General features: G+C 36.3%; 1 protein-coding gene across 2 annotated transcripts in view; it reads right to left on the reverse strand.

Annotated features, from left to right (window-relative positions):
- Nucleotides 1–4,580: 4,580 nt before the first annotated feature.
- Nucleotides 4,581–19,490, reverse strand: part of LOC126248689 (plexin-A4) — a 995,564-nt gene continuing 980,654 nt past the window's right edge. For both annotated transcript variants that reach the window (XM_049949968.1, XM_049949967.1), the window contains 5 exons: nt 12,232–12,336; nt 11,831–12,000; nt 10,354–10,496; nt 10,001–10,146; nt 4,581–6,252 (listed from right to left, as the gene is read on the reverse strand). In XM_049949968.1, the coding sequence (XP_049805925.1) occupies nt 6,076–6,252; nt 10,001–10,146; nt 10,354–10,496; nt 11,831–12,000; nt 12,232–12,336 (741 nt within the window). In that variant the 3' untranslated portion in view covers nt 4,581–6,075. The remainder of the gene's footprint in view (nt 6,253–10,000; nt 10,147–10,353; nt 10,497–11,830; nt 12,001–12,231; nt 12,337–19,490) is intronic.

The raw sequence follows: 19,490 nt of genomic DNA on the forward strand, positions 1-19,490 counted from the left end.
CATGAAAATTATGTGCTATGGCAGAAGTGTCACACATATGCTACAAAGTTTTTGGACAGTACTTGTCTCCAGTAATGAATATGCAATTAAAGCAAATTAAGCAAAGAGTGGCAGCAGTGCAATGTGACATGGTGTTTATCGAATTCTTCTGACATCTACCAAATGGAACTAGGGTGGCTAGGCTCACTAAATGTTTTACAGACTGTATATTTGCCATGCAATGGTCCCAAAACAGTAGACGATGAAACTGATTTTCCAAATCGCCTACACAATGATGTAAAGTTGGGTCTTAGGTTTCACAGTCTTTAGCCATGAACCTCAGTAGGATGATTTGCGGCTTATTTCTTTAGCCAGAATGAGATATTAAAGAAAGCATCAAACTCTCCAAGAAAAACTACTATTAAAGCTTTATGAAATTAATGGCAGCAAGTAGTCCACAATATAACTAGTTTTCCCAACTTTTACCTTATGCTAAGCAAAAAGTGATAAAATTAGAGAAATGAATGCACATATTAAAACCAATAGATGGGCATAACATTTTCTCTCCATGAATGGAATGCAAAAAGAGCCTACAAGATAAGTGTATGTATTGCCATCTGTAGTATATAGAATAGAAAGCTGAGGGGCAGCCTAAGGTTAGAACTCTAAAATTTTTTTCTTCAAGTCTTTGATCATAATTTCACATTACTTAACAATAAAGGTTTTGAATGGAAAGTGGGAATAGCCTATTAAAAAATCAGTCCAGACTCACTAAAAAGGACAGTGAAACAAATAGGAAAATACAGTTTATGAACAATAGGGCATGTGCTTGTAAACAAAAGAGTTACTTATATGTTTTGCAGTGCTTGGAATGAGATACAAATAAAAGTTTAACTTTTGTAGTTTTCAAATTCATTAATCAGATAATATAGCAAATAAAATGTAAGCCCATTAATGGTAATGTGATTTTAAGCATTAAAATTGTCAAAAAAAGTATAAAAATTCTATAAAAACAATGTTCAAGTTCCACATGCAACTGCCAATATTAATACTCCTATCATTATTACTTTAAGGGGTATGCAACGGATTTTGGCCCCAAAAATTGGTTTCTAAAATGTTTTTGTCTTGATCTACACAGTTTAATCCATGTTGTGTGTGAATTTTATCGTGATAGCAGCTTTAGAAATGCCTATAAATTATTAAACAGATTAACTTTGCGCTGGCGGCCAGTCCCACCTTTTCCAACATCTGGGAAACTGCTTGCTTCAGCGGAATTCTTGTCAGTGTGAATGCTATTTTCTTTTGATATCTTTGGCAGACATCTATATTTCTGGCTGACATCTGTATCTTTGCCTGAAAACTTTTTTGCATGTAGTTTATTTACCTATTGACAATACTAACACATATTAGTAGGTGTAAGGTTGAATTCGCAAACCTTTATATGGAAGTAAAGATTTATCCATGATGGGTGGTGGAAAAACTGTGTTTAGGAAATGGAGGTTTCATGGAAATCGGTTTACCAACAAAAAAGTGGAAGCAGCTCGAAATGAAGAACATAAGCTCTCAGCTTCAGCATTGAAACTTGAGACAGGAGACTGTACAGGTGCATGAATGATGTTGATATGGATTCCACTGGATTCAGACTTATTGATTTAGAGCTTCTCTGCCAGGCTATAAAATTTTCATGTTCATGTGTTAGCTGCAAAAATACAGAATGCATGATTGTTGTTGAAGAAGGAAGAGTGGGAATAGCTTGTGATTTTAAATTAATTTGTAATTCATGTGACTATGAATTTTCATTTTCCTCCTCCAAAAAAACTGACACTGGTAACTATGAAAACAATTTTAGGTTAGCATATGCTCTGAGATGCCTTGGTTTTCTCAACATGCCTCCACCTTGTGCAAGGTTTGAAACACCTTGTGCAAGGTTTGAAAAAAATAAAGAAATGTCTGATGCTGTATGCAATACTGCCGAAGTTTCTATGAAGAAAGCAGTGGAGGAATTAGTGGAAATAAACCAAAAAGAAATAGACCCTGGGGTAGATATTCATGACAATGAATCTCTTACAAATGTTACTGACCTGTGTGCATCTGTAGATGGGACTTAGATGACAAGGGGTCACACATCTGTATGGAGTTGCATCTGTTATTGGTATTGATTAGCATAAAGTTTTAGATGTAGAAATTATGTCTAAATACTGCCACCAGTAGGTAACAAGGAAAATGTCCAAGAATGAAGACAGTGAGAAACTGTGGCAAGAAAAGCATGCAGTAGCATCCTCTAATAATTATAGTGGCTCAAGTGGCGGCATAGAGGCTGCTGCAGTTGTGAGGATATTCTCCAGATCTGAGGACCAGTCTGTGTTAGACATTCTAAATACCTTGGTGATGGAGACTCCTCCTCGTTCAAAGCTGTAACAGATAAAAATCCATACAATACAATAATAGAAAAGTTGGAATGTGTTGGCTGCATCCAAAAGAGGCTTGGTGGAAGGCTTCGACACTTGCTGAAAGAGAAGAAAGGTGAAGTACTTTATGATGGAAAACCCACTAGGAGAAAAGGCAGGCTTACTCTGAAAGAAATTGATTCTCTTCAGTTATTTTACGGGAGAGCTATCAGGGAAAATACACATATTTAGAGGCAATGAGGTACGCTCTGTGGGCGATTTTTTTCAACAAACTATCCACTGACCAAGGCCAACGGCCTTGCCACAGTGGTAACACTGGTTCTCGTCAGATCACCAAAGTTAAGCACTGTGAGGCTGGGCTAGCACTTGGATGGGTGACCATCCAGTCTGCCGAGCACTGTCGGCAAGGGCAAGCAGGATGCACTCAGCCCTTGTGAGGCCAACTGACGAGCTACTTGATTTTGAAGTAGTGGCTCTGGTCTCGTAACCTGACAGACGGCTGGGAGAATGGTGTGCCGATGCCATGCCCCTCCATATCCGCATCCAGTGACAACCCTGATTTATTGAGGAAGTGTCTTCATGGAAAGACACAAAATGCAAATGAAAGCCTCAGTAATTTAATTTGGATTAGATGCTCAAAAAGGACAAACATTCTGTGGACTTGAAGTACTCAAAATAGATGCCTATGATGCAGTTTTATGTTACAATAACAGAAATAATGGGAGAATTGAATTGCTGAAGAGAGTTGGTATAGATCCTGAAGTGTCCACAACAAAAGCATTTTACACCATCGGCGAGAGCAGGGTCAAGAAAACTAACAGCTCAGTGTCTTACCTGCAGATACAGCCCATGCAGATTCGAAGAGGAGAGTTGAGAATCCTGGAGGATGAGGAGTATCAGTATGGAGGATTTTAAAATTGAGGTAAGCTTATTACATGTACAAGAATGAGAAGAAAATCTTTGAACCTCATTTTCTGTTTTACGTTTCTCACGTTATTAGAAGCCTTTTCTCAAAAAGTGTATGCGCTAATGCTATGAAATTTTTAGGAACTGTTATAAATGTATTTCTGTCTCCCTGTAACTAAAAAATACGAGATCGTGCAATTATATTCCGATTTTTAGATGATTGCATGTAGAAAAAAAGTTAATTTTGGATGTGCAAAATTAAAACCTCTGTTAATTTTATACCATAAATTAGTAACTGTGTATCAGTGGTCTTATAACCTTCTCAGGACACTACAGTAAAATTTTCAGATTAATTGGATGATTAGAATTTTAGTTATGGCTCTTTATAGAAAAAGACAATAAAAAAATTAAAAACTCAAATTTCAGGCAAAATATTAATCTTGTACATTTTATTATATTTTCCCATTAAAACACAGCTCTTTTGCAAAATTTTAGTTTTGTACATTAATAAATATGGCTGTAATGATTTTTTTTAAATAAATGCTTACATTTTCTGTTACAACCCCCTTAAACTTGTAGCCAGCATCCGTGAATGCGCAATAAACAATTATCATTTAAATTAATGTCTGACTGGCTGGGTTGCTGCAGTACCTTTACTCAGAGAGAGAGCAAATTAATTGAGTGACCATATGAACTAACCCAAAAGCAGCCATCAAAATGAAATGTGTAATTTTTGTCGTGTTACAAAAAAGACAAATCAGTATCTGTTTTAAATATGAGACTTACCAAGTAAAGTAATAATACTACACTGAGCAAAGTGCTACACCATGTCTAAGTTGTAAGGAGCTCTTCATTGTTTTATACTGAGTCTTCCACACAACGTATTTGGAACAAGCAAGTCTTTTTCACATCAGACATGAATGGAACTGGACTGCCATGCTACTGACAGAGTATTTTATGGAAACTACACAGAACCTTTACACTTTAGCTGATACAGATTTGAACTGTCAGCTCCTATTACGAGACCACAATGTAGTTTCCTTAGTAAGTCTTTGCTTAAAGTGAGAAAGGTAGGAAGGAATTTCTGTATCTCCACAATCATTTTCATCATCTGCAAACTTGTTCTTTGGTTAATGAGTGAAAGTATTGTCCAAATTTTTAAATACTTGACACAGTTTGCGAAAAGCTCTTTTTTTTCACAAACACATATTTTTTAAAATTTTATTTATTCCTGTATAAAGGGGTTAAGAACGTTAGGAAAGGACAGTATCAATAAAAACACAAAAGTGCTTGAAAAATTCTTTTCATTATAGTGACCAAACACTGAGCATATCCATACAATAAAACAATTATAATGTGATGATTTATATAAGGGAGACCAACATTGTTCAAAGGATTTATAAAAGCTCATACAGGACATTCATGACAGCCAACAACTGAGATTCAAGGAAAATATTTGTATCAACATTACAGTTCCTTTCCATGCATTTTCAGCACCGAACAAAGTGGCCTCCCTCAGCAGTTTTTGCCACACTATAGGTCCATCACATTCAAGAAAATGCAGTCTTAGAAATATTTATTTCATTTTGTGTGGCTTCACAGAAACTCCTGAGTTTTTGACACATTCTTACAATCAAATCATTTTATACAAAGCATAAATTGAGAGTTATACCAGTCAACCGACGTGATACCCATAACACACAATCACAGGAAATCACACAGAGATCGATTGCTTGGTCCTCATAATAATCGTTGCTGATTACTTTCATGCCACACCGACACACACAGATCAGCCACAAAAACTAGCAGATGAAAGGAAGGGAGGGGAGGCTCTTGTGACAACATCGCACCTTGAGTCTGAAAGTTATCACTGATGTAGTGTGCTGTACATACACAAATCTTGCATAAAAAAATTTAAAAAAAAGAAGATAACTGATGTCTCACACCAACATCTAAACAGACACACAGCTACACTAGATGGCAAGTCTGAATGACAGGTTGGATGAGAGGTACAATCAGGAAAACTTTACAAAACTTCACAAGTGAAGCATCTCTTGTGCTGGTTTGGCGTGAAAACTCTGTGCAAGAAGGAAACATGGAAGACCTTCAAATCATTTGAATACATCGTCAAATAGGGAAACAATTATATTGGTGTAAAACTGCTGCACAGAAGAAAACCAAGCAACCAGAAAATTGTGTGCCTAAATTGAGAATGAGATGGAGAATAAACTGTATCTCTCTTAATATTTTATGTGATACAGTAAACACAGCTGATTGACAGTTTCATTTTATTAAACACTGAATTGCACTCTCAGTTTTTTTTGTTCTTTTTTTAGTTTTCTTTTTTTAATTTATCATCTCCCTCTTCCACATTGCCCAACAGTATGATAAGTACTGCATATTAACTGCAGTTTACAGAGTGTGCTTTCCATTTTTATACAGTCTGTTTCTACTGGAGGCACTTCAGGGAAAAGTTCTAATTTGCATCTCCTCGTAGGCACATCCCACCGCAGAAACTCAGCGAGACTGTCTGTACACTACAATTCTCGTACTGACTGGACACTGAGCAAAGAGAGTGATAAGAGGAATCTTTGCACTTATGATCCAGTCAATTTAATTACTTCACTTTGGATGGATCTTTCCTGGGACGTGAGTGGTTGTTCAGTCGAGCATTGTCTCTTCCCACAAAAATGGACCAGTTCACACTCGCACATTGTCACTCACAGACAGGTTAACACCGGACCTCAAAAGCAGAGTTCGAGTCTGGCCCGGCTGCCTGCCATCACGGATTCGATTCAGCTGCCATTATGTTGTGCACTTGCTCTAACTTATATGCCAGTCTTTGTTTCTGAGAAAATTCATCTTCCTCCAGTGTTACAGTCAATTGTTCATTGTACTTCATTGCATATGTGTAGAGCTCATGTAGTGCACAATTTGTATTGAACTCTGATGTGTGGAGCTGAAAAAGAGACAGAAGAAATATCAACACGATAGAAAAACAAACATTTAGATAATGTTATAGTCATTTTAGAAGGCTTTCACTTATTTTAAATACTTAAGAGTCGGTTGTAGTTAATAAGAAACCCTTTGCAATCCACAAGCATGAATATAAATAATGGAACACTAAAATATATTGTGAAACAGTGAATGTGTTTGACATCATCAAATATGTATGTTAAAACAAATGAACTGAACTGTTAAGCAGTGTGTTAAATGTGAAAGATTAGCACTTTATGTGAGGGAGAAGGGAATGTTACTGATGTGTCACTTGACTGTAGCATATTAATGACAAAAATTATGTTTATTTAGCAGTATATGGCAATTTTGTACACACAATACTGATTAAATTAAATGAACAGATAGTCCTGAAATATAAATAAAATCATTCCATTAATTGTTAGAGAACTAGTACAAAATTTATGAACTCTCTTGAAAAAATTGTACTTGCTTTCATACTAAAAAATGTTTGGCTTCTTGCTAAAAACTTGTCATATATTACAAATTAGACCAAGTTGTAGCTGCTGTTCTCAGCTACTGGATAATTTAAACTTGTTTTCTCAACATAGATCAGAGTTGCCAAGCTATCACTTCTGTAAAGTACTGCATTGGTACAGTGCACGGTTATGATAGACTGGCACATTTTTCACTCCAAACACATAAAAACTTTCTCCCCTTTTGGCACATCTTTTCATTGTTTAATGTGAACATCTGATTCAGAATATGAGACAGATTTACTCATTTATCCTATGAATAACCGCTTTATGAAACATAAAATTCATTATACATTTGTTTTCCATACATTAAAAATTTCATGTATAATTACAATATGTTGCAGTCTTTCATCCTACCACTACTCTATCCAACCCTAGTTTAACTCACACCATGAAGGAATTTCCTCACAGTTTTTCAAATTTTAATACTGCATCCTTCACAGAGTTTGGTCTTCTTGAGCAGGAAATGCACCCTTTCAACATTTACATTTACACCTTTGACAAATTTTATCACTAGGGCTCCAAGAATAGCAAGGAAGAACCACTTTAAAACCAAACAAAGATTAGTCTCTCATCCAGTCTGATTGTAGTTGGTAAAAATGAGTTTTTTCAGTGATTAAATTTACTGAAATCACCCTGCAGGAATGATTTATTGTTATCAGTCAAACTCTTTCCTACCAATGTACGGAGCTACTATAAATTATTTACTAATTTTCAAAGTTCTATATTTTCCAAAATGTTACACATACAAATATGATCGATGCATGAACAGAACTGCAAACTCACTGAGTTTGCACTGTGTCCACCAGCTGGCATTATGAGTGCAGTGCCTATAGTCTGGTTAAAATTACTTGATAGTTGGCATCTGTCACTTGCAGCTACAATGTTGCCACATCAGCTGCCAGCTACTGCTCAGCTATAGGTGACACACAAACACAGTGGGTCACTTCACAAAACATGTTAACATGTTGGAAGTGGCTGCTGTGAGGCATGTCAGAAACATGAGATGCTCTGTCAACAGCTGATTCTATGTGACCATTGACTAAACTTTGGAAGATGTATAGCCCAGGATTTAAACTCATTCCTAAGCTAACCACAGCCTTGTGATGTGCAATGTGTCCAAGAAAACGGCAATCAATGATTTGTGGCAGAACTAAAATCATGACTGCTTTGTCCACAGTGACTAAAGCTAACATGAGCAAACTCAAGACAGAAAAAAGGTCAGTTTCAACACTAAAAGCAAACTGCAATTTTTCGTTATCATTGGTTACCTGCAACAATCTTCACATTGGCTACATGACCTGCCACATTACCGACCAATGAGCAGTCCTCATTGGCACTTCGCTGCAGATTATAGGTAACACAGGCAGATTCCAAATGACAAAAGAATGATAGGAAGATGAATAAGAGCAAATAAAAAAAGTCAAAACAATGATGAAAATGACACAACAAAGAATTAGAAATAAAAAGATTTCATTTAAACCAATTAACTGAATAAAAGTAATAATCAAACTCTTTCAATTAGATTAAAAATTTTAAAAAAATCACTAATTTGAGGAGATTCAAATCCATAGTCTTCTGTATGACAGGTTTATAAGATAAACATTGTGCTATGGCACAAGACTGGATTATGTAGCTAATTTATGACTGTGATGACCCAGTCACAATGGTGAATTGTAGCCTTCAAAAATTTGGCTTCATATAATGTGCAAAGCTTATCTTATGTAAGCCAATCTCTGTCATTATGACAACTGTGTATGTGATGCTGAATCATGTCTTGTGCAGAAGTATCCAGTAATGTTTGGTCAGTGCTGTGTATGAAACATGTGTTTCATAAGCATCGTTTCGTATTTGTTGTTTTTGGAGTATTTATTGTCTGTGATGAATTTGGGATCCAAACACATCAAGAAACAATGCAGGACAAGAAATTGGAAGTGAAAATTCCAACTGTTCGGGCAGTCTGGGAATGGTGAACTGTTCGGGAGTGATGTTGCGAGATCTGGTGGAAACCAACTCCAACGTGTGAAGTGTCAACTATCAAGTAATTTTGATCTGGCTATAGGCAAAATGTTGACAAAGCAAGAAAAGAGTTTTCTGTGCAATGTCACAGACAAATCTGTGTGGGCGATTTTGCTTCTGTGAGAAGAATTTGATGGATACCTTTTACCTTCTTATGTTGTAGTTGTGGTTTGTTTTCTCAAGTGACTGCTGATTCTGAGAATTTCATCTTACAACAAGGTGGAGCATCCCCTCATTTGAGCATTGATGTCTGCTGCTACCTAAATAACAATAAACTTCCGCATCACTGCATTGGGTATACTGGTGAAGCTGATGTGGCTCTTTTTCCCCTGGCCCCCCAGGTCACCTGATCTAATGCCCTGTGACTTTTGCTGTCAGTGGTACATTAAGGACCACATTGATGTACCCCCACTGCTGTTAAAATTGGAACAGCTCAGAGAATGCATCAATGTTGCTGTAATTACCTGTGACAGAATGTTGATACATATGGTACCAAACAAACTTGAGTACTGCTTGGACGTGTTTTGTGTAACCAGAGGGACACTTGTAGAACATTTGCAGACTCCAAAATGCAAACTTGGTGAGTTTATGGTTCTATTCATGCAGCTGTCACATTTGTTCATGTAATGATAGAAAATGTAGACCTTTGAAAATGAGTGTCTAATTTACAGTAGGCGTGTATTTTCCAGTTTTCTTATAATATTAGATCTCTAAACAAAATTTTGTAAAAGGTAAATAGCTGCATAATAAAAAAAATTATGTGCATAAGTGATAGCTCTTAACACATTTTCTGTGGTGATTTGACAGAGATCTCTGTTCAGAAACCAGGAGATAATGTATCTCAGTAATGTTTATCAACTCACTCTCATTAAACAGTGCTCTCATACATCTGGATTCCAAAACTGTTTAGTTCAGTTTTTGGCAGTTGATCAGTGACAAGGATACCTATTGTATACCATTTTCAAGGCAAAAGTGTCTTGCTGACAAATATCAAAAATAAACTAATGAAATTCATAGAGGAAACTGGAATAACTCAAAGATATCACAGAAACATAAAACCAGATATTTTGTTCCAAAATGCATCTCAGTTATTTAATTAAATATGAGAAGTTGTCTTCATAAATCCCAGTTGTTCTTAAAAATTAGTGGATCTTACCATTAAGTAACTTTAACTAGTAAAGTTTTCTAGTAACTTACCCGAGACTCCTCTGCAAGCATTGCATTCATATCTTGGTCTGATATGGCAGGCATCATTTTAATATCTGCATAGTATCTCTCTACCCATTCTTTGTACACAGGAATGTCCTTGGCATAAAGTAACTTAGAACTAGGTGAATCCTTTCCTGCAAATCGAAGCAGAAATATGTGCTACATTTAACAGTAATCACTGTAATACAATTGAATTAAAGATGACACAAAAGCTCCTAAATTTTGACAAGTTTATAATTGTAAAACAAAATGTTTGGTGACTTCTGGCAAACAATTTCATAATATTTTATTATCAAACTGATAACTCCCTCTGTCTTACACACTTACTATTTATGACTTACCTAGTCTATGGTCTGATGTAGAGCAGGAATCCATAAATGTCTGAGCTACAACAGAAAGGCAGGAGTCCACGATATTTGACTTGTGTATATCAAATACAAAATTTGGATTCTTGATTAAATTAACCCAAAAGCGAAGAGGCAAACTGAAATGAAAAAAGATGATGTCATTATAGAAAGTAGATTGTAGATGGTCTACAGTGTCTAATTATCACAAACAGGAGGTATTGTAAACAAAATTTTGGATAATGTTCTATTAGGTGTGACCAGAGGGGTGACTAAGTTCACTGTAAGTGATGCATAAAAGTGAATAAACAAACTACAGTATCTCAATGAGAAACACCATAAATGTAAAGAACAAATTCAGGCTACAACAATTTTTGTTCAACCCAGAGGTCTAAGACACCACCGTATCAATGAAATTAGGAAACTGTACTGCCAACATTGGCCAGAAGTCCAGCATGCTTATCATCATACAAAATTCAAGTAATGTCACAAAGTGGCTCATGGAAATCAAGAATGATAAGAGAGCTCATTTGGAACAGAGCAGTAAACTTGGAAAAACATAGGTAGTATATTATAAAGAGATGACACTTATGACCATTCAGTCTCTAACAGGAAAGTGTAATAGTGTTCTCACCTACAGCAACACACATAACAGTTTGCTTTCCCTAGATACAGTTGTTACATAATAAAGATGAATACTTTACAATTTCATCTCTGCCTTTTCTGATGTACATGACAATGGGCTTGTGGTATATGATAGAAGGAAACTAAAATTGTGAATCAGCTGCCAGGATTAACCTTTGACTACTCTACATACACATATACATCTCACCTACATAGTTATTCAGCAACTCACATTTAAATTTTTGGCAGTGTGTGCACACACTCTCGAATAGTATGTTGAAAAAATTAACACCTAAATCTTTCCATGTAAGCACTCTTTATTTTGTCACATGGATAATTTCCTCCCATGTAGCTGGGAGTCAAAAAATATTTTACAGTTCAGAGGATAAAATTGGTGACTGTAATTTCATGAGAAGATTCTGCTGCAGTGAAAAAAACCTTTGTGTTAATGATTGCCACTCAAACTCACTCATCACATTTGTCACTTTCTCTCTATTATAATACAAATCAAATTGTATTTTGCAAACATTTTCAACATCCTCCACCAATCTCAAGTAGTAAGGATCTCACTAGGCACAGCAACACTCCAGAAGAGAACAAAGAAGTGTAGTGTATGCAGTCTTTCTACGAAAAATCAGATCCAAACATTAATGCATCATGTGTACTCTGGTTTGCTGCTTTCACATGCATATCTCACACCACAGGTTATTAATGGCGGCATTATCTTTCTGATTACACAATACGTACTTTGAATTTCATTTATCTACCAGAAAGAAATACAAGATAAGTAATTATCTTTTTACTAAGTTTAATTTCTAGAACATTCACAGAGTAAAGCACAAACACACACCTATTGCTCTTCCATGTGTGTACAACCTCAGGATCAGAAATACCATGCTGTAATGCTTGGTCATCTAGAAAGTCGAACATATATTTAATGGCCAATGGGAGTGCACTCCCCCGGTGTGCTGTGCTAAAGATTGTCTCGAACAAGTCATCCACAAATTTCTGCAGTGTACCCTGGAACAATCACATTTATAAATCAGAATTAAATGTGCAGAAACAAGAGTAGTCATTTTCTGGCCTATCTTGCAACTCAAAATTAAGAATTATGAAAGTGGAAGCTAGCGCTCTCACTCACTCACTCACTCACTCTCTCTCTCTCTCTCTCTCTCTCTCTCTCTCTCACACACACACACACACACACACACACACACACACACACACCTTTTAAAACTGAGATTTACTTACTTTTGTAGCAAGTAACCTGGTGAGATAGATTTCAGAAACCATTTTATTGCCACGTTCACCTTCTTTCTGTGCATCTGAATCATGATGTTTAACCAGATGCCACACCTGGAATTGAAATAAAAAAGAAGTGATTTTAGAGCTAAGAGTGTAAATCACTTATAAACTGAACGTAAACAATTTTAAACACTCAGTCAATACATCTGGAGTTTGATATGTTCATGACACTCTTCATAAACAAGAAATCAATATTACATGAAGTGGTAACAAAATTGCTATTCTCTTTCACTACAAAGTGTGTACCACTGACTGCAGAAGTACTATAGTCATTACTACCATATCTTTTAAGGAGAAAGTAGATTTCACAGTTTACTTGGTGACTACAAACTCAATGATGGCAACATTCTTCCAGTGCTGACTGCTGCTCACCGATGGACACAGCCAATGCAGAAGACACATAACTTTGATGAGTTTTTAGCATATGTATAACAGTACTTCAAACAAATGGTGGTGTAGTGTTGTTGCAGGAAGTAGAAAGCAAGACACAATAATGAACTGTGAGTGTTAAAGCTTCAAAAGACTTGAGATATAACTAGTGAACTGATGGGATTAGTGTTATTAATCTCTAATTATTATTAAGGCCCATACAAGAATCACAGGCACAATTGTGCCAGAAATTGCAGGGGCCCATTAAAAAAAAAAGAGTGATTGGAAAATTACACAGAAAGTCAAAGAAGCAATTGTCTAGAGCAATCATGAATTACAGGAGGAATTTCAACTGACAAGTGAAAAGGTTGTAGTTGATATACAGGCAGTTAAAAAACCATACAAGCACAATGAAGATTTTCAGGAAGTTACAGATGACTTGAACACTCAATAAAAAATACTGGAAGCCAAAACTGAAGATACAAAAATACATTGCAAAGCCAATGAACAATTAATCAAATTAATTCAAGTATGGCACGTAAGTGAACTGAACTGGGCAGAAGAACTGACAAAGTGTGCAGAACAGTTAAATAATGAGAAGAAGAAGAAAAAAAAAACAGAATAATGGAAGATGTCAATTACAACAAATTTACAAAGAAGGCAGCACAGCATTTAAAAAACATAAAATAAAGCCTGTTAATCCAACACTGGGTATGATGGTTGATGGGTATCAGACCGCAGTAGAATTCCAGCAATTGAAACCACCTGGAAATGTATATTCAGTCAACTTTTCACATCAGATCCACAGCATATTCCCAAAAATGTAACTAGTGCCTGAAAAATTATTTGACCATTGCCTGCTTGCAAGATGAAGTGGCTCCATCAGACAGTAAAGCATCAAAAGACTTGTGTACTTACATCAAATCTGAAGAAGCAACTCCAAAAAATGCTCGTCAAACAACCACCAATGGTCCGTCATGTCTACATAATTGATAATAATCATGTATTCAAAAAGAGACAACACAATTAAAGATTTCATTGACAGCTACTGGGATTGCAGTGCATATTTGGACGATCCAACAAAGAACAGACAACCAACACAAATTTTGTTTCGAAGACTGTCTGTAACTATATTGGAGAAGTTAGCATAAGAACTGCACTGAGATAAAAAAGAAATGTATTTGTTGTTGGATATTATTAAGTTCATCAATGGTGAAAAGAGAAATAATGACTATAAAGATTATGAAAGAAGAAAGAGATATGAAACAGCACAGGCACAACTATGGAGATTTCCATAAATGCTGGCCATTAAGTAGACTACACTTTGATGAAAATGTATGACACAAGGAAGACAACAGAAGATAATTATATTGGGAATCAACAGATGTAGTGTCAGCTATGTTTCTCAGTGGACAATCGAGTTATGAACATAAACTGGTATAATGAGGTATTTTGAACTCTACACCATCCAGCATACCAAGAGAGTAGGGGTCATCACTGTACATATTGTAAAAAAACTGGAAGATGATGACCAAATCAAAAAACGAGCTATTACATGAAGAAGAAATCATCATCAACAAAATGCTACGACCAATATTTCAAACAGAGATTTCTGGAAAGAAGAGTAACACTAGAGTGGACTTTCACAGTTAAGTCAGCACTGCATAAGTCACATTAGATAAGAACCTATGTGAACTTACATTTACAGTACATGGTCAGACAGTGCTGATATTTATGATGCAACAAGAAGTGTTTTGACTGTGACATATTTATCCATAAAGTTTATTTGAGTAGACTGATTAATGCTACATGGAGTGCAGATTCATTTTTGTGAGAATCACATGACAACATGGAATAAAGCTAATAGGAGAAAAATGGGATTTAAAAGATATACAATGTTAGGAAATTGCAGAGTTACCAATGTTCAATAGAGGGTTACCGTAACCAAATTACCACCAAAAGAAGCAATTAATGATGATATATTCCTTTGTGTTACACAAAAAGGTGAGAGGAAGGCAACTGGCATCTGACAATGGTCAAAGGAAACACAAAGTGCATTAAGTTTCTACAAGGTACACATTGCTACCAATTTTTGGAGTTACCCTAACAGTTGAAAATGCCTATTTTCACATTTTTGCAGCCACAATAATAAGTACTGGGGACTGTGTGAGGTAACGCAGTGGAAAAGACAATAGGCTCACATTGGGGACAATGACACTTCATATCTCCATATGGCTATCCAGATTTAGGTTTTCTGTGGTTTCCCTAAATCATTTAAGACAAATGCTGACATAATTCTTCAGGAAAGGACATGACCTATTTCCTTCCCTATTGTGATCCAAATCAACCTTTTGCTCTTTGTCTAATGACCCCATCATTGATGGGACTTAAAATCCAAATATATCTATCTTCCCTCTTCCAGTTATTAATAAGTGAGTATTTAACAAGAGTTACTCTGAACATAGGTGACATTTTCAAGCAATAAATGTTACTGAAGAGCACTTGGGAACTGCACATATGGCATCACTGTAAGCTTTTAAAAAAGAGAGAGAGAGAGAGAGAGAGAGAGGATGCAATGAGATCATTAATATTTTGACACTCATCATGTCTCCAAAATCACCAATACCTTACAGCACTAAACTGAAGACAACTCAAAATTTTACATTAACACAATGTTAGAATCAACAAAAAGCTGTTTTAAGTCCTTGTTGTTTTTATCACAGATTTGTGGGCAACTTCTGTTTAAATAATTTGGCCTTGCTGAAATTATTGAAGGAGGACACACTGTGTTTTGTAATGCAAAACTTGTAAAGTATTTGAACAGATAGTTCCAAAAATCATATGAAGCACTTATATTGCACCATCTGAATTTGTCACATTTTCATTTAGGAATTCATAGAAGCAAATATCAAATCTGAGGAGAGCTCTACCACTTGTGTGAAACTGAGAGGAATATGTAACTCTGGGCCACTATGGGAAGCACCACCTGTAGGTTGATAAATTAGCAGCTTTCAAAAAGTTTATGATTAGTTCAAATCCCACCGGCATAGGAAAAGTATCATGTGAATTACTGTTTGGGCAGAAGATTGAGAGCATATTTACTGATTACATTAAATTTCCTCTTAGCATTAAGAGGAGAAGGCCCATAGCATAAGTCAAATCAATTGTGTACGTTTTTATGACTGGGTGCTATGTAAAATCACATTTTAATAACAAAATCCAATACTTTCATTACCTTAATTGCTCCACTGGATATCTGTAAGACATTTCCAGCAGCAGATGTGGACTCTGAGCACAATTTATTGGTTATGAACTATACATTAAAACTGAAGAAATTGGAAAAAGGGGGCAAATTAAGGAGATGGGAACTGTATGAGAAGAATGAACGAGAGGTTGTTGAGAGTTTCAGAGAGAGCATTAAACAGTGGTTGACTAGAAGAGAGGGAAGGAATACAGTAGAAGACGAATGGGTAACTTCAAGAGATAAAGTACTGAAGGCAGCAGAGGATCAAATAGGTAAAAAGACAAGGCCTAGTACAAATCCTTGGATAACAGAAGAGAGATTGAACTTAACTGATGAAAGGAGAGAATTTAAAAATGCTACAAATCAAGCAGGCGAAAGGGAACACAAACGTTTAATAAATGAGACTGACTGGAAGCACAAAATTGATAAGCAGGAATGGCTAGAGGACAAATTCACTACAAGAACGATAGATACCAACTATAGGAAAATTAAAGAGGCCTTTGGAGAAAAGAGAAGCAGCTGTATGAATACATAGAGATCAGATGGTAAACCAGTCCTAAGCAAAGAAGGAAAAGGTGACAGGTGGAAGGAGCATATTGAGGGTATACTGAAGATCTATACAAGGGAGATTAACTTTAAAGCAATATTATAGTAAGAGAAGTGGATGTAGATGAAGGTGAGATTGAAGATGTGATACTGGGAGAAGAATTTGACATAGCTCTGAAAGATCTGAGTCAAAACAAGGCCCCAGGTGTAGATCATATCCCATCAGAGCTACTGATAGCCTTGGGAGAGCCAGCTACGACAAAATTCTTCCATATGGTGTGCAAGATGTATGAGACATGCAGAAGACACTCACACTTCAAGAAGAATGTAGTAATTCCAATTCCAAAGCAAGCAGTTGCTGACAAGTGTGAAAATTACTGACCTATCAGTTTAAAAAGTCATGGTTGCAAAATATTAACACAAATTCTTTACAGAAGGATGCAAAAACTGGTAGAAATCAACCTCAGGGAGGATCAGTTTGTCTTCTGCAAAATTGTGGGAACACACGAGGCAATACTGACCCTATGACTTATCTTAGAGGATAGGTTAAGGAAAGGCAAACCTACATTTATAGCATTTGTAGGCTTAAAAGAAGCTTTTCATAATGTTGACTGGAATACTCTCTTTGAAATTCTGAAGATAGCAGGGGTAAAATACATGGAGCAAAAGGCTATTTACAACTTTAACAGAAACCAGATGGCAGTTATATGGGTCGAGGGGCATGAAAGGGAGGCAGTGGTTGAAAAGGATGAGAGACAGGGTTGCAGCCTATCCCCGATGTTATTCAATATGTGCATTTCACAAGCAGTAAAGGAAACCAAAGATAAATTTGGAGTAGGAATTAAAGTCCAGGGAGAAGAAAAAAAAAAAAAAAACCTTTGAGGTTTGCTACTGACATTGTAATTCTGTCATAGACAGCAAAGGACTTGGAAGATCAGTTGAACGAAATGGACAGTGTCTCAAAAGGAGAATATAGGATGATCATCATCAAACGAAAAACAAAGATAACAGAATGTAGTCCAATTAAATAGGGTGATGTTCAGGAAATCAACTTATGAAACGAGACACTTAAAGTAGTAGATGAGTTTTGCTGTTTGGGCAGCAAAATAACTCATGATGGCCGAAGTAGAGAGGATATAAACTGTAGACTGGAAATGGAAAGAAAACCATTACTAAAGATGAGAAATTTGTTCAATCAAATACAGATTTAAGTTTTAGGAAATATTTTCTGAAGGTATTTGTCTGGAGTGTAGCCGTGTATGGATGTGAAATATGAAATAAACAGCTTAGATAAACAGTGAATAGAACCTTTTGAAATGTGGTGCTACAGACGAATGCTGAAGATTAGATGGGTTGATCACATGACTAATGAGGAAGTACTGAATAGAATTGGGGAGACAATTAATTTGTGGCACAACTTGACCAAAAGAAGGGATCAGTTGAGAGGACATATTCTGAGACATCAAGGGATCGCCAATATAGTACTGGAGGGAAGTGTGTGGGGGTAAAAATCATAGAGGGAGACCAAGGATGAATACAGGAAGCAGACTCGGAATATTGCAGTAGTTATTCGCAGATGAAGAGGCTCGCACAGGATAGAGCAGCATGGAGAGCTGCATCAAACCAGTCTTCAGACTGAAGACCACAACAACAAAAATTGCTCCATTCAAGGTTCAATTATTCATGTTCAATTTATACAGTGGAATTGTCTATGTGATTTCCAGAGGCCTGACAGACTGCAACATGTACAAAACAATAAAAAATATAATTTCCAGGATGAACAACTGATGAAAGAGAGGTACAAAAATGATGCAAATGACAAAAAAGAGATAGAGAAGTGACCTCACATTGGGAGATTGTGCAGTTCACATTGTGTATGTCAAACAAGTGATGTGCATAATAGAGTGACCTTTTCTAGTACTTTCAGCACTTTGTGGGTACAGTGTTTTCTGTATTATGTAGATTCCAAACAATGTGGAACAGTGCCTATTTCATGAATTTTGAAGTAGACACCATCAGTTGGAGTCAGTGCACCCATGCAATATTTTTAGTGTTTTGTACCCCACAGTTAGTAGTGCCAATGACAGGGCAAGGATGCATACAACAGTGGGCTTTTTCCTGTCACCATATGCCTGCCCACCATTTGCAACTGTCACGCACATTTGATCATCATCAAAGGATGCAGGTATAGCAACAACCATGGAACTTGGTCTCTCAATAACTTCTTCTGTGACCCTCATCAAATCAGCAATCCCTCATTGAGAAAGAACTCCAGGATAATTTGCCTCACACCCTGTAAGAGCACATGTATTGATAAGAAAACCCCTTGTCTGACATGTGAGGGTTTAGTAAAAATGAACCAATGAGACAAAAAAGTATTTCCAATTTAATCTCTTTCTGTCTTGTGTACTCCATTTGACCTACTCACACATACAACGTTTGTATTGCATTTTTAGCATTTAATGTATCAACAAAATTATGTCGAAGAGTTTTTGTTGCTGTTTTCTAATGAACATGCACCATGACCATATTTGCTCTGAAGGAAGACATTGTGTGAAGGCTAAGTTACAAGTTCAAGATTTTGTTAATGCTCCTGCTTTCTGCCCAATATCTCAACAATACTGTGAGCAGTTATTTTTACTCTTCTAAAGTTCCCATTCCACCCAGGACTTACAGTCACTCTTTAGCTTTTCTGTGTGTACACAGTTTTGAATAGTGGGCAAGTGATGGCAATCTCTAATTATTAGAACCATGATTGGTTGAGTGCAATGATAAAGGGTGAAGGTGGAGCCTGCTGGTTTGAACGCAATACCTAATCGACCCGCACACTGATCTGACATGCTCTGTAGTTAATGAATTAGGTAACACTATAACAGTGCAAACTGTATATGAATACAGGTACATATGTCTCAGTAGATATTAAGTTTGATTGACGAAGAATAAACATGCTGTCAAGTTATCAAGCTGTTCGACACCATAACCCAAGTGTGATCCTGCATCCTTATCAAAACCAGTTTTGTTGCAATATATCTATGACAGCCTAGTA

This window comes from Schistocerca nitens, chromosome 3 (assembly GCF_023898315.1).
Source record: "Schistocerca nitens isolate TAMUIC-IGC-003100 chromosome 3, iqSchNite1.1, whole genome shotgun sequence".
NCBI lineage: Eukaryota > Metazoa > Arthropoda > Insecta > Orthoptera > Acrididae > Schistocerca > Schistocerca nitens.